Source organism: Sitophilus oryzae, unplaced genomic scaffold (assembly GCF_002938485.1).
Source record: "Sitophilus oryzae breed Bouriz unplaced genomic scaffold, Soryzae_2.0 scaffold_907_pilon_pilon, whole genome shotgun sequence".
Classification (NCBI taxonomy): domain Eukaryota; kingdom Metazoa; phylum Arthropoda; class Insecta; order Coleoptera; family Curculionidae; genus Sitophilus; species Sitophilus oryzae.
In genome coordinates, this window is record NW_022147536.1 from 2,404,585 (window position 1) to 2,419,009 (window position 14,425).

Consider the following 14,425-nt stretch of genomic DNA (forward strand, 5'->3'; position numbering starts at 1 on the left):
AACAAAAACTTACTTTAATAGGAAGGGATTCTTGAGGTGCTTTCGTGAGAAAATCCTCCAAGTTTTGCCTGGTAAAAATGCTAGATTTCTTTAGCTTAAAACTTACATTCTGGCGTTTTAAAAAAGCGATGAGTTTGTGATATTTTGATATGTTAGTCTTTTCCCTTAATTCTAGCATTGTCCGTATCATGCTGTACGTAGCCCAAAGAGTAGATGGCTTTTTCTGCCTTGCCATGTCGCTAAAATATGCCATCAAGACTGTCTCCGAAGCAATATTCTTAGCATGTCTTTCGGCACACCATTTTTCGTATACTTTCAATGCTATTTCATATCGCCCTCTGTAACAGTTAAATTTCATCGCTACGACCTCTGTGTGCTAGCTCATAAATTATCGCAAATACTTGTTATTTTTGCATCATGTTTACTATAATTTTATTGTTAAATATTATTTTATTTAAATTTTACAATTATGCAACCCGATATACACCGCGCTATAGATACACAATATTGTCACTGGACCAGGCACACCAGCAATAATAGGCTTTTTGTCCATCTCTCTATATCTTTGATCATCACCTCCGTCACTTGTCACTGTCAGATCAAATCAGATGTTTTTGGATTTATTTATCCTTTGTTTTGGTTATTGAAATTTTATAATTATCAGATAAAATTTCGTAGTTAAATTGGTTATTTTTGATGTGGATCGCAGTGTGCAATTCGTTCTTTTAATTGTGGAATTTCTGAGTTTAGTTCGTTCATTGACCGGATATGGAATATGGCTGAGGAGAAAACATCATTTTTTATTTATGCCTTTTTGTGAGTTGGACTAGTCAAGATATATAGTTCTCTATCTATATCCTGGAGGGAGATTTCCGGTAGAAATCTGATTTTGTGAAGGAAATCGAATCCTTGCATCACTTCTTGTGTATCCACCGTCAGAATATCGTCGTGAAGAACTGGCTGCCGTTTCGTGAAGCATTCCCTGTCGGTGAATAGCAGGTCTTCGTAAAGAAGGATTAAGGCTTCCGAAACACCTTTGGTCAGAGACGTGGTTGGATTTTGATGATTTTATGGACCGCCGACCAATTTCCGCAATGGGATTAAAATAGCCTAATTTTCCGACTGATATTCCGATTCCACGTGCCCAAGAAGTCCCCGCATAGTTCCAAGGTATGCTATAATTCTTCTGCCTATTCTAAGTCAATGCTCAACTGATTTTTATTCGTATTGTTGACTGGTTTTCGACTTTTCCACGCTCACGTGGTGTAGAAAGATTAGTTGAGTGTTATCTTTCTTAAGTCTTATTTGGTTGTTCGTAATTGTAGAGCAAGAAGACAGATCCAGACCGTACAGCACAGAACAGTCCAGAATTCCATCCGTTCCTGTTGCCCGTGTATAGAGTTACCCGTTGGACATCATAAACCCTCGTTGAGGTAAAGTTCAGATTTAATTAGTCCATCTTTATTACCTTTATTAACTCCTACATGTTGTGCTAGTCTTTGTTCTATAATCGAGGCTCTTTTCTAAGACAACCAATATTATTTAGGGTTTTTATGTTCACCATTTGAAATCTCAACACCTACCTTTCACCTGTACCTCTGCTGACATCCGTGGGCTCCAGTGACAGTACACCGAGCTGCTGTACACCGCCTTAGCAACCCTGTAGCTATACGCCGTAGCTCAGCCGGAGGAAGTTTTCAAGTATATCACATCGAGTAGAGTAAGACTGTTTAGATATTTGTATAATTTTAGATTTGATTTATGGGTATAAACCACCCTGATTGTATCTAGTATTAAGTTAGATAAGGGGATTTGACGTCATAGGTTTAGTTATTTCATTTAATTTAAAATTCTATTTTCTCTTCCAACCTTTCGATTTAAACTTCTTAATATATTACATTTTACATTTCGTTATTTTTTTTTTATATATATATTTAACTTTTTAGTATTTTAATAAATTGCTTAAATATTTTTAGTAGTATTATTTACAGTTTAGTCTCATAGTTAAGTTAGAGTCACTCAAGTTCAAATAATTATAGTAATATAAGTTCATGATAGTTGCACTCAACAGTTCGAGGTTAGTGTTGAAGTCTACTTAATAGTAACATCTTTTATGCCGAGTTCATAGAGTATAATCTCGTGGCGCGCTTTTATTAATATCTTTGAACCCCGACCACCCGGCTGTTAAAATTAAAAAGCTAGTGGCCTCTATGCTTTGAATAAGAAGACTAAGGAAGGAGCATAATGCTATCCATGTATTCATGCATGGTGGGCGGAAAAGCCACCATAAAAGCTCTCTAGGGTGGGGATCCTTGACAGTTCTGTTTGACGATTCATTTGACACATTTGAATTTGATTTGAAATTTTGTGGATTTGTCAGTCTTTACGGAGCTTATTTTATGTTATTTATTATTTATTCTACTACTGATAGTTGTATAAAGGTAGTAAATCTAGATGGAAATTGTGGCAGAACTTAAATTAACAGTGACACTATCGCGATTTATCGAAAAAGACTCTAAAATAGTTGGTTGTGTAGCGTGCGGTAGATCTCGGCAAAAATTGAGTGAAATAATGGAACAACTTTTCGCTAGTAAGTGACTATATAATATACATACGTGTACTAAACCGATCATTTATGAAATTCACTTAAATTAACTAAATTATATATTTTTCTTGCATTTTAGCTTTTATTTATTACTTGTCAAAGATTAGATGTCAAAGAATTTAGATACGTTAATTTGACTTACCTGCTTCAGTAGCGTATCGGATGTTTGTGTTAATAAATACTTATTATAACTTATCTATTTTTATTAGAATTATATATTTTTATAACAATTTTAATAACTACCAATCTTTATTCACAACGTAAAATAAAACAACAAATTATTGAGTCTACCCTACATCATAGTTTTACATTTTTTAAATAAAATTAGAACGACACTGATAAACCGGAATTTAAGTCGGCCATATTTGAGGCCCATCGCGGTGTACCTAACATTTTTGATATGTTCCTTTCTTAGTCTTCTTATTCAAAGCCTCTATGCAACTCATTCAGGTTAAGTAGACTTTGTGTTTTATTGAACTTCAAATTAGAAAGGGCGTGGCACCTCTACTTTTCTCTGGAAGTAAACTGGCTTCTACTCTTTTTGCAACTTTTGTAAGTTCTGGTGGAGTACCAATATTAAAGTAGTCTTCATTATCAGAACTTTTCGACAACATTCTGGCTTTCTATGTTATATAAATTCGAAAAAGCGAACGAGAAATAATTCAAAACTGTCACTTAGTTGTTTGTTTTGCTGTTGAAGGTTTGCGCCATAACAACTACTGGTACCGGTAACTATAGATATGAAAATGCCAAAACAGAAAACGACAAATTTTTGCATATTTGTTTTTTTTTCAAAATAAAATACTGTCCCTATTTTTTAATTAATGATGTGGTTGTAAATAAAGTAGTGTACAAACCTCGGAGGAAAATTTTTATTATTGTCTCGAGATTTAGTTAATCTCTCGACAGTAATGAAACACCTCGGTATGTAATATACTATTAATATTACATCAATATAAAACAAATTATTTTTTCAAAATAGTCACGATTTATTTGTCAAAAAAAACGAAAAATTTGTCACATGTTTCCTCTGAATACAATTTTTCTTCTTGACGTTAAATCGTCAATATTTATTCATAAAACATTATATACAACAGCTCTTTTATTACCATAAAATTTATCGAGAAATGTCACAGTCATAAAATCAGATAAAGATGAACGAGACGTACGTGTTTAAAAACCAAGCAAATCTTCTTAACGTCAGCCGAAATGCGGTATTTATGACACTTATCCCAACTCCTCGCCTCGAGGCCATAAAAAAGGACCTTTTTGTACGTGAAATAGGTCCAAAGTATCCTTATTCCTACTCTGTCCTACTCTGGAGAATAGAGATTGTCCCATTTTTGGACTTTCGCACTGAAAGTGTAGTTTCGGTGTGTGAAATATCCATAGACTAGTAAATGTCTGTGTGGTTGGATTTAATTAATTAACTCCTTCTATACTTTATCACATTTAAGAGGATTTAGAGCTTAATTCAGACATAAAATACCGTCGTTTGGGGTGAAATTGATCATAAGAAAAAGTTTTTAGTCGGGATTTGATATTTGTGTAAAATTTTATTTTTGTAAATAAGTTTTTTCGGTAGATGTTTGTGATGGGAACAACACGAGATAATCAGAAAATTTGAAAAAAATATACTAAAGACCTGGAACGAAAAAAATGTCCTGAACAATCTCATATACAGGGTGAGTTCCCTACGATGTTCTCTATGGGTATCTCGGAAACTACTGGAGATAGAGAGTCGGTTAAATGGGGAAAGAATTGCAGTTTTGTGGGGTCATAAATATTCGCCTTTCAGATTTTTGAAAAAGTTCATGGCTAACTAGATATTTCGAAAAAAACAAATTTCGGCTATTTTAAAAATTGTCTCTAATTCCATTATAAGCTATTTTAGACAAAAAGTTTTCAGATAAAAGTTGTAGATAATCACATCCTTAGTGAGACCGTGTCCTCCGTTTTTTTTTTAAAGCCTGTCATTTTTGATATATGACACAAACATATGTTTTTTTAAATGGAAACCATAGTTAGTCATGACTTCATAAAAAGCGCAATTTTTTAAGCTTTTTAGTGATAGAAGCTATAATATCTTTACTTCGAAAATTACTGAGTTATAGCAAATTCTTATCATTTTTAAACAATTTCGCTTAGTTAGCCATGGAAACAAGTTCATCGCCGTTGTTCTCAGAAATGTTAAGCTGTCACATCCAAACTTTCTAAATTATAATAAACAAAAATTGTAAATATGAATTTTTCACATGAAGAAAAGCGTGTAGATACTCGCGCATCAATAGAGTGGTTCCAACATGACTTTCAGTATGACACACCACCCCCCACCCTTCATAATGAAAGAAATTTTAAAAATTATTTATATCATAATTATACAAACGCAGTGATAGGAAGAGGTGGACTAATTGCATGGGGCCCCTCGATCACCTCACCTATCCATTTTAGAATTTTTTATGCGGTATAGTTAACAATAAGGGTTTACAAAAGAACTTATGAATTAAGAGAGGCACTCGAAGTGGCGGTACGAGAAAAGTTTCATTAAGTCGACCGATCCTTCTGTGAGAATAAGTAGTAATTCAGTTTTAAAAAGATGGAACTCAAAACAATGGCGGATTTTTTGAACATTTTCTAAAATAATTTAAAGTGTATGTAGTGATATTATTTTTTTAAGTTTTAGTTTGTGTAATGTAAATTGTAAAGAAAATTTAGTAATATATTCTGACTTTTTATAAGTTATAAATCATAACAGAATAAGAATACCATGCAACCTAAGTGAAATTAGTCAAGAAAGATAAGAATTGTCTATAACTAAATTTAACTTTTCTAACATGTCTTGAAAACCGTTCTCTAAAAAACGTAACATTCACCGGTCAACGTATCCTCGAAAATGTATGGCCAAAAAGGGTTGAACCAATAATCCTACATGCTTTTCTTCATTTGATAAATCCATATTTACAATTTTTGTTTATTTTAATTCACAAAGATTGGATGCGACAGCTTCACATTTATGAGAGCAAAGACGATTAAACTTGTTTCCATAGCTAACTAAGTGAAATTGTTTAAAAATGATAAGAATTGGCTATAACTCAGTAATTTTTCGAAGAAAACATATTATGGCTTATATCGCTAAAAAGCTAAAAAAATGGCGCTTTTTATGAAGTCATGGCCAACTATGGTTTCCATTTAAAAAAAACATATGTTTGTGTCATATATCAAAAATGACAAGCTTTAGAAAAAAACGGAGGACACGGTCTCATTAAGGATGTGATTATCTACATCTTTTATCTGAAAATGTTTTGTTTAAATAGCTTATAAAGGAATTAGAGACAATTTTTAAAATAGCGGAAATTTGTTTTTTTCGAAATATCTAGTAAGCCATAAACTTATTGAAAAATCTGAAAGGCGAATATTTATGACCCCATAAAACTGCAATTCTTTCCCCATTTAACCGACTCTCTATCTCCAGTAGTTTCCAAGATACCCATAGAGAACATCGTAGGAAACTCACCCTGTATGCCTGTGGGGTGTGATTGATCACATTTTATTTAATGCATTGAATAAGCGTATGGGGTGAGTGAGATTTGCAAGTTACTTTATCTTTAAGATTAGTAAAAATAGGAGTTGGTAGAATGGCTATCACGCCTTCTAAACCAGCTCTAAATTCATCATTAGGTTGAAGCGAAAATAGTTTTTCGTGACTTGTCACACGATTTTAGCCCTAAGAGCTCAATCTCTTGTATTCCTTCGACAGAATTCATACCCTGTACCATGGCTATGTAGCGATACTCCATCTTCTTCCTAGATCCTCCCAGGACTTTTACTAATACGAATTTTCCAACTTCGATATCTTCAATTTGGGATACAAAATATTCAGATTAATGTCGGATAGCCTCTTTAGTGTCTTCTTCTAAAAGGTTCGTCATCTAAAATGTCATTAGTTACTGGTCCATTGGCATCTGATTCGCTAGAGCTATCATTGTTCGCTGCAACACTTCTGCCAGGTTCCACAGTTAGCTTCTGGCGTTTTATGTTTCTTCATGTCGGTGCTGCTGAGAATAGTCGTTATTGTAAATAGTTTAAAAGGGTATCACTGATATCGGCCCCAGGGTCATTATCATTCGCTGAAATTTTGCGTAAAACACGCTCTGTAATTCTGTATCAATTGGTATAATTGCAGTTGCTTGAAATGAACTGATGAGATCATTCTTAATGGCATTATCGGACATGTTTTCCATTTCGGCCAAAGTAGAGGCAGGCAGGTGCGGAAAGTCCTTCTTATCTATTCACGTTTGCTGTTTATGTGCCGCCTTCCAATTCGTCAACACTCTTCTCCACGCATTTTTGAATGGGCGGAAAAATCCCACGTCTAAGGGTTAGGTAAGGTGCCGCAGAGTTTTTCAATGGAGTCAATCAATCTCTGACCCCTTCGAACAAATTAAAGTATAACCTCACAATTCACAACCCAAAATAACTAAATTTCGGAATATGACTTGCGGAAACATCAAGAAATAGCGCCATGCAATCACTGTGTTCGTTACTATATGACAATTTGACTTACCAATGAAAGTTCTAGAAGTTTGCGAAAACTGTTCAACAATTTGAATGGATTTTTTAGACAAAAAACAGGGGCCATGTTTCTACTAAACACACTTGGCGGTTTAACATTAAACGAACCGACGATTCGCGTGTCACATTTGAATTAATAAATATGCAACCTAGTGATCAATCTCACCCCCGGAGATCAATTTCACCCCAAACGACGGTAGTTATTTTTTTTATACAAGACGATAAAATGGTATTTTATCGTCGACCGAAAAGATTAATTCACGAGCGATGAAATTGCGAATGAATTAATTTCGGGAAACGATAATGCAATTTTATCGTCGTGTATAAAACAATATTTTTTCCATAGCGAGTTACGTTTTAAAAAATATTCAGAAATTATTATTTCAAGGAATTTATTACGAGTAGAAAAAATATTGTGCTGGGTTGGCGTTGGTTTCTATGTAATTTGACAAATAAATAAAGCTGTCTCTTCAGTTGTCAGTTTTGAGTCAATATTTTTTAATTCTCTTTCGTGTCGATTGCTGATTGAATTGGAGCCAGAAATGGCTCAAAACGAAATAAGTAAATTACCAACAGATATTCAGGCTGAGGCGACAAACGCCATATCCAAACTGCTTCCATTTAAATCCCGAATAACTTATGAACAAGAATACAAAAATTTTCAAAAATGGAAGCAATTAAAAAACGTGGGAGAAGAAATAAAGTTTTTAACCTATCCCCGCTGTTAAAGTATCATTTAATCTACCCTTGCGGTTAAAGTACTATTTTATCTACTACTTTTGATAGATATAAGGCAATTTTAACAGTTGCAATGAAAAAAAAGTTTTTGATAGACGTACAAAATAAGTGAAATTAAATTTAAAAATGCTTGTTTAAATTAACTCGACATTTCAAATCATTCTGTAGAATTGTTGATCCAGTAATTCATAATCTATACTAATATATAAAATCCTTAATTGACTGACATACTGATTAATCACGATCCTGCTCAAACCACTCAACGTAAGAAGCTCAATTTTGGCATACAGGTTGATTCTAGGGTGTAGAGGTTCGATAAGAAGGGATTTTTCGAAATTGCAGTTCCACGAGGGTAAAACAACCCCTCAAATATTATTTAAAAAACGGTCAAGTTTCCGAAAATACGCTTAAACACGTATATTTTATTTTGTTTTTTTACACATTTTAAGATTTTTTAAAAATGTATACAGGGTGTTTCGAAAAATCTGGTCACTGGTCAATGATGAATCAAGATCCTGCTTAAATCGCTTGACGTAAAAAGTTGATTTTTGGAAAAGAGATTGACTTTAGGGTGTAGAGGTTCTATAAGAAGGGATTTTTCAAAACTCGAATTCTAAGCGGGTGAAACTATCCCTCAAATATTAAAATATTTTTTATTTAAAAACCGGTGAGTTTTTCGGAAAAACTGTTAAACACGTATATTTTATTTTGTTGTTTTACATATTTTAAGATTTTTTATAAATTTATATAGGGTGTTTTATAAAATGTGACCATTGAGTAATCACGATTCTGCTTAAACTGCTTGACGTTTAAAGCTGATTTTTGGCAAACGGATTGAATGTGGGGTGTAGAGGTTCGATAAGGAGGGGTTTTTCGAATCTCAAATTCCAAGAGGGTGAAAACTCCCCTCAAATATTACAATATTTGTTATTTAAAAAACGGTTAATGTTTCGGGAAAACGCTTGGACAAGCATAATTTATTTGTTTTTTTTACATATTTTGAATTTTTTTAAAAAATCGTACAGGGTGTTCGAAAAAGTTGGGTAATTTCTTAACCACGATTCTGCTTAAACTGCTTGACGTAAAAAAAGCTTACTTTTGGCAAACGTGAAATTCCAACGAGATGATCTTACCCCTCAAATATTACCAAGTTATATGATAATATCGCCATATTGTTTTTTCTCATGCTGACATAAATGTGAGAAAATTTTATCCAGTTTGTATGTTAATGGAAATTCTTGCTTTGCTTTATCATCACCATTACAAATGATTAATTCGACGCGAACGAAGTCGCTGGTACACGCTAGTGTATTTATATTATTTATTACAAATAATTATACGAATTACTACGCTACATTAATTACTACTAAACTCAAATTGAAGCAACAATTTGTTGGTAAAATCTTAAAACGTCGAGCACCTATTATATTTTAAAACTGGAGCACAGCAAAGAACTCTCGAAAATTTCAAGGCTCTCAACTCCCAACTTTCATAATTTCTTAAAGTATGATTGACGTGTATTTAATAGAAAAAATCTTTAGTAGTACTTTTTTAGCCTTTTGTTTCAAATCCTTAAAAAAAATTTATTAACAATTTTATTATTCATACAAATAAGTTTATAAAATTTTATTAATCTAAATCGAGACAGTATTAATTTTATATCAGTGAACTGTCCATTTTATAATTTAGATAATCGATATATAATTACTAAAACCGAACCGGACGTGACAAATAACTAAGTTAAATTGGTTCGTATATAATTTGATGTAAATTCGAAAATGAAATGAATATTCTACCACGCGATATCATTTCAGAATTATCGAATTTATATAACATAAATATATTTATAATTTATAATTTATAAAATGTATTTATATTATATTTTTTATATTCATATTAAATGAAAAATACCATCTAAAGTATTGATTTTTTAAAGGAAAAAAAACATAAAAATACGTAAAATATCGAGGTGGTATGGTTTACTTCACAGCAGGGTTGGAAAAATAATTATTTTTTAAAAAAATTAAAAAAATCAGATTTATTTGATTTAAATCAGATTTTTTTGATTTTAATTCAAAACAATATTTTAATCGGATTTCCAAATGTCTAGGACTTATTTCCAATTAAAGTCCTATCCTAAATGGCTAAATCTTTATAACTCTCCCGATATCGATAACATTAACAATTCTACAGTGCGTTTGTCATTTTCCACATCGGTCACAAATATATTTCGCAAAAAAGTCGCTCGCTTCAGATCAAAAGGATTTTTTTCAAACGTCTCAAAAGTATTAATTTTTGTTATTTGAACGCCTAGGTATAAAAGTAAAGCACTGTTACGCCTAAGCACAAAAGTACAAAATATATTATTAAACTGATATTAGGTGTCAAATTCAACTAGTGTACAAATTGTTGCTCGATTACTGTTTATATTATTTGCAATGTTTGAAATTGATTAAAAAATTATTTGTAATGTTTTAAAAAAATAGTATGTTCTATTCGGAGTAAAAATGTACTTTTCGTGCGTCCTTGTGACGTCGGAACAGCTTTACGATGGTCCTTCAACGGTACAGCATCATCAAAAAAAGTATAATTTTTACTCCTAATAGAGAATGAAATTAGTATTATCTAATGTCAAAGTGTCAAATACTTACTGCAGATCAAAATGTCGGTAAGAATTTGGAAAAATACAACCGTTTCAAAAAAATATAAAACAACATATTTCCTGACAACGATTATAGATTCTCGGGAATGAAGATATAGTCTCTATATCAGAAGAACCTAGTTCTGCACTAGACTGCGAATGATATGTATTCGAACGGCGAATTTTTGTCACTTATACATACATTTTAAAATAAATCCCTGCGGTTAGCGGTCTAATGGATTCACACGAAATTACTTCAAAAATCGATCCAACATTTAAATTGATGAATATATATTTTTATATAGTTTTATAACATTTACAATTACTTTTCGATTTATTATCTGTTATATCTTTTATAGAAATATTTTTTATAGTTTTCTAGGACACATTTTTATAACTTTTACAGTTATTTTTTGATTTATAATAAAGTTTCAATAATTTTTTTTTTAATTTAAATCACATGATTAAAATTTCAAAAATCACTTGATTTAAATCGCGATTTAAATCATGATTTAATGAAATGATAATTGATGAAAATATACAGAGTGGTCTATTTAAATTAACCAAGTTATTGTTGTTAAAGCTATTAATTATTTAAAATAAATTTTTAGACGCTCTGTATATTGTAGTATAATTTTTATTATTGCAACACAAAAAAGTAAATAGAAAAAAAATCAGTAAAATATTTGGTTTGAAAAACGCCTAGAGAAATGAAGCATTAAAATTGTTACTGTATTTTCACAAAATCGTAAATATTTCGGTAAGATAAAAGTGAGGTAAACCTTAATTAAATTTACCTTTATACCACCCTGTATACACAGGGTGTCCCAGAAATAAGTGCAAGCATTTTAAGGGGTGACAGATCTCCACAAAAGAAACATATTTCCTCTTTATCGGTTTTTCAAATAATTCCAAAATAACGGAGTTATTTTACTTTGAAAATTTCCAAAAAAATGTTTTTTTTGCTAAAATTTTGAGAACCACTGGATCTTTTCTGGATTTTCTTTCTTGTAAATTTAATCTAATACCTATGTTGCCATATTATCAATAAATTATGTTTTTTAACTAAAAACTAAAAAAAATTCCAAAATTTTTTTCAAAAAATTTGGAATTTCTCATTTTTTTTTCGCGAAAAAAACCTCATAGGCATGTTTCTGGGGTTGAACTATATTACCAGTTAAAATACTTGCACTTATTTCTGGGACACCCTGTACAACCCCGACAAAATTTTGTTTATAATAATAATTATATTGCCTTCATTACTAGAAATGAGAGATCCATTATCGACTATATCCTAATCAGTAGACATCATAGAAACGACGATGTAAGAGTAAGAAGAGAGGTCGAGATAAACAGCGATCATTATTTAACTGCAGCAGAAACCCGAATAGGTAATGTCAGGGAAGACCAATCGGATCCCAATCAAAGTAAAAGAATTACTCTTAAGAAACTTAATAAAAACCGAATTAGGGTACATCGGCTGAATGATACGGATATAGCAAGAAAATACCAATTCATGATTAAACAAAGATTATGCAATGTAAAAACAGACCAAATGAGAGTAGAAGATTTGTGGACTCTTTTTAAAACATCAATTTTGATAACAGCCGAAGAAGTATGTGGAATAAGTAGAGATAATAAAACTAGAAAGCAGACGGCATGGTGGAGTAAGAATTTAAAAGAGCAAGTTAAGTGCAAGAAACAACGTTGGAAAGAGTATTTACAGGACAGCACGGAACAATCTTATAATCTCTATAAAGAACAGAGAAATAAAGTTAAGCTATTGATCAAGGAAGCAAAAAACAAATCGTGGGAAGAGTTTGGGAACAAAATGCTAAACGACTATCACGCTAACCAGAAATTGTTCTACCGTGTTCTTAAAAACCTCAAAACTGGCAATCAACAAAGTTCAGTTAAACAAATAGGCGACTCGAATGGAAATTTAGTCACCAACGAACAAGAAATAATAAAATGCTGGAAAGAATACTTCCAGAAGTTATTATGCACAGATGATGTTATTACTAACTCGCAAGAAACTGAATTAGCAAGTAATATTAACACAACGGCGTATAGAAAAATTGACGAAACGGTCGAAGCAATAAAAATGTTGAAGAAGGGGAAAGCTGCGGGTCATGACAATATAACAGGAGAAATGTTGAAGAATTTAGGAGAAAGTGCTGTCACTGTTTTCACTGATTTGCTCAATAAAATCATAAATGAAGAGGAGGTACCCCGAGACTGGGAATTGGGAATTATTTTGCCTATATTCAAGAAAGGTGATAAAACAACATGTGTGTATAGAGGCATCACTTTGCTTAGCATACCATCGAAGGTGTTTGAAAGAATTCTGGAACAACGATTAAAGGGGGACACAGATGAACTACTCGATCAAGCACAGAGTGATTTCAGAAAGGGAAGAAGTGTGCAGGACCATATATTCACGCTCAAACAAATGGCAGAAAGAATAAAAGTAACGGGGAAAAATATATATGTAGCATTCCTAGATATCGAAAAAGCTTTCGTTAGGGTTCCTAGACAAGTCGTGTGCGATAGCCTAAAGAAAAGGAGTGTCCATTCAAAGCTGAAGAGTGACATAGTGTGTTTATACAAAAACACAAGGAACTATGTGAGTCTCAGCCCGGCTCTGTTTAATTTAGTTATGGATGACATAACTAAATTAACATAATAAAGGATACAAGTGCAGCTGTTACAAGAGTATACGCCGGTTATAGAAATCTACAACCAATTTGGATAAAAGAATGCGCATTTGCAGACGACTTGGCAATTTTAGCTAACAGCGAAAAAGAACTGAAAAGAAATTTAGAAATCTGGCTGGAGAGAGAAATCTAAAAGTCAATGAGATTAAAACAAAAGTTATGATTTTAGGTAAAACAGAAGTCAATATTCATATTGACTTCTGTTTTACTTAAAATCATAACTTTTGTTTTAATCATAATAATAGAGATAAATGACATCAATTTGGAACAAGTCGATTCATACAAATATTTGGGAGTGAACATCAGTAGCATAGGAGAACAAGAGACGGAAATCATCGAAAGAATTAGCAACATGTTCCGCTTGTATCAAGCCATTAAGAACAGTTTCTTAAATAAAAAAGAAAGCTCGAGAGCAGTGAAGATGAGTGTATACAAGACAGTATTCATACCGACGTTGATTTTTGGCTGTGAAAGTTGGGTATTAACTAAAAGATTGAAGAGTAAGATCCAAAGAATGGAGATGTTATATCTACGAAGAGTACTTGGGGTAACAAGGAAAGACAGACTAAGGAACAGCTTTATAAGAGAAGAACTGAAAGTAGATTCGATCCTGAATAAAATTGAGCAAGGTCAGCTTAGGTGGTATGGACATTTGATCAGAATGAACAACGATATACCAGCAAAAGGCGTGTGGGAAGCTAAAACGCAGGGAAAGAGACCAAGGGGAAGACCAACTAAAACATGGAATGACACAATAGAGAAGATAGTGCATGATAGAGGACTAACATTAACAGAAGCCAAAAGTTTACCAAGAGACAAAAATAAATGGAAACAATTTGTGTATAGTGTAGCAATTAAGGGAATTTATTTAATTTAGTATACCTTACACCTTCGGGTAGAAAGGTTTTTGATTATATATATATATATATATATATATATATATATATATATACAGGGTTGTTCACCACATACGACACGGAGTATTGTAGCTAAACGATGAGATTTTTACAAATTGTAAGTTTGGGGTTCGTTGAAGGACTATTAGAGCTACAATTTAAAAATATTTTTACAAGATACAGAGTGTCCCAAATAAATAAAAAATATCAAAGTTGTATTTTTTTTTAAATGGAACACCCTGTATATTATTACATT

General features: G+C 32.2%; 3 protein-coding genes across 3 annotated transcripts in view; 2 read left to right on the top strand and 1 right to left on the bottom strand.

Moving 5' to 3' along the window:
* Positions 1-13,406, top strand: part of LOC115890687 — a 44,367-nt gene extending 30,961 nt beyond the window's left edge. Inside the window, exons 2-3 of the mRNA XM_030910988.1 lie at positions 11,823-13,182; positions 13,248-13,406. Coding sequence (XP_030766848.1) covers positions 11,823-13,182; positions 13,248-13,406 — 1,519 coding nt within the window. The remainder of the gene's footprint in view (positions 1-11,822; positions 13,183-13,247) is intronic.
* Positions 1-14,425, bottom strand: part of LOC115890705 (sodium channel protein 60E) — a 312,784-nt gene that overhangs the window by 244,262 nt on the left and 54,097 nt on the right. The gene's annotated exons all lie outside the window — the stretch shown is intronic.
* On the top strand, positions 13,626-14,150 carry LOC115890688. The gene has a single exon (XM_030910989.1). It carries the CDS (start codon positions 13,626-13,628, stop codon positions 14,148-14,150), a length of 525 nt encoding a protein of 174 aa, XP_030766849.1.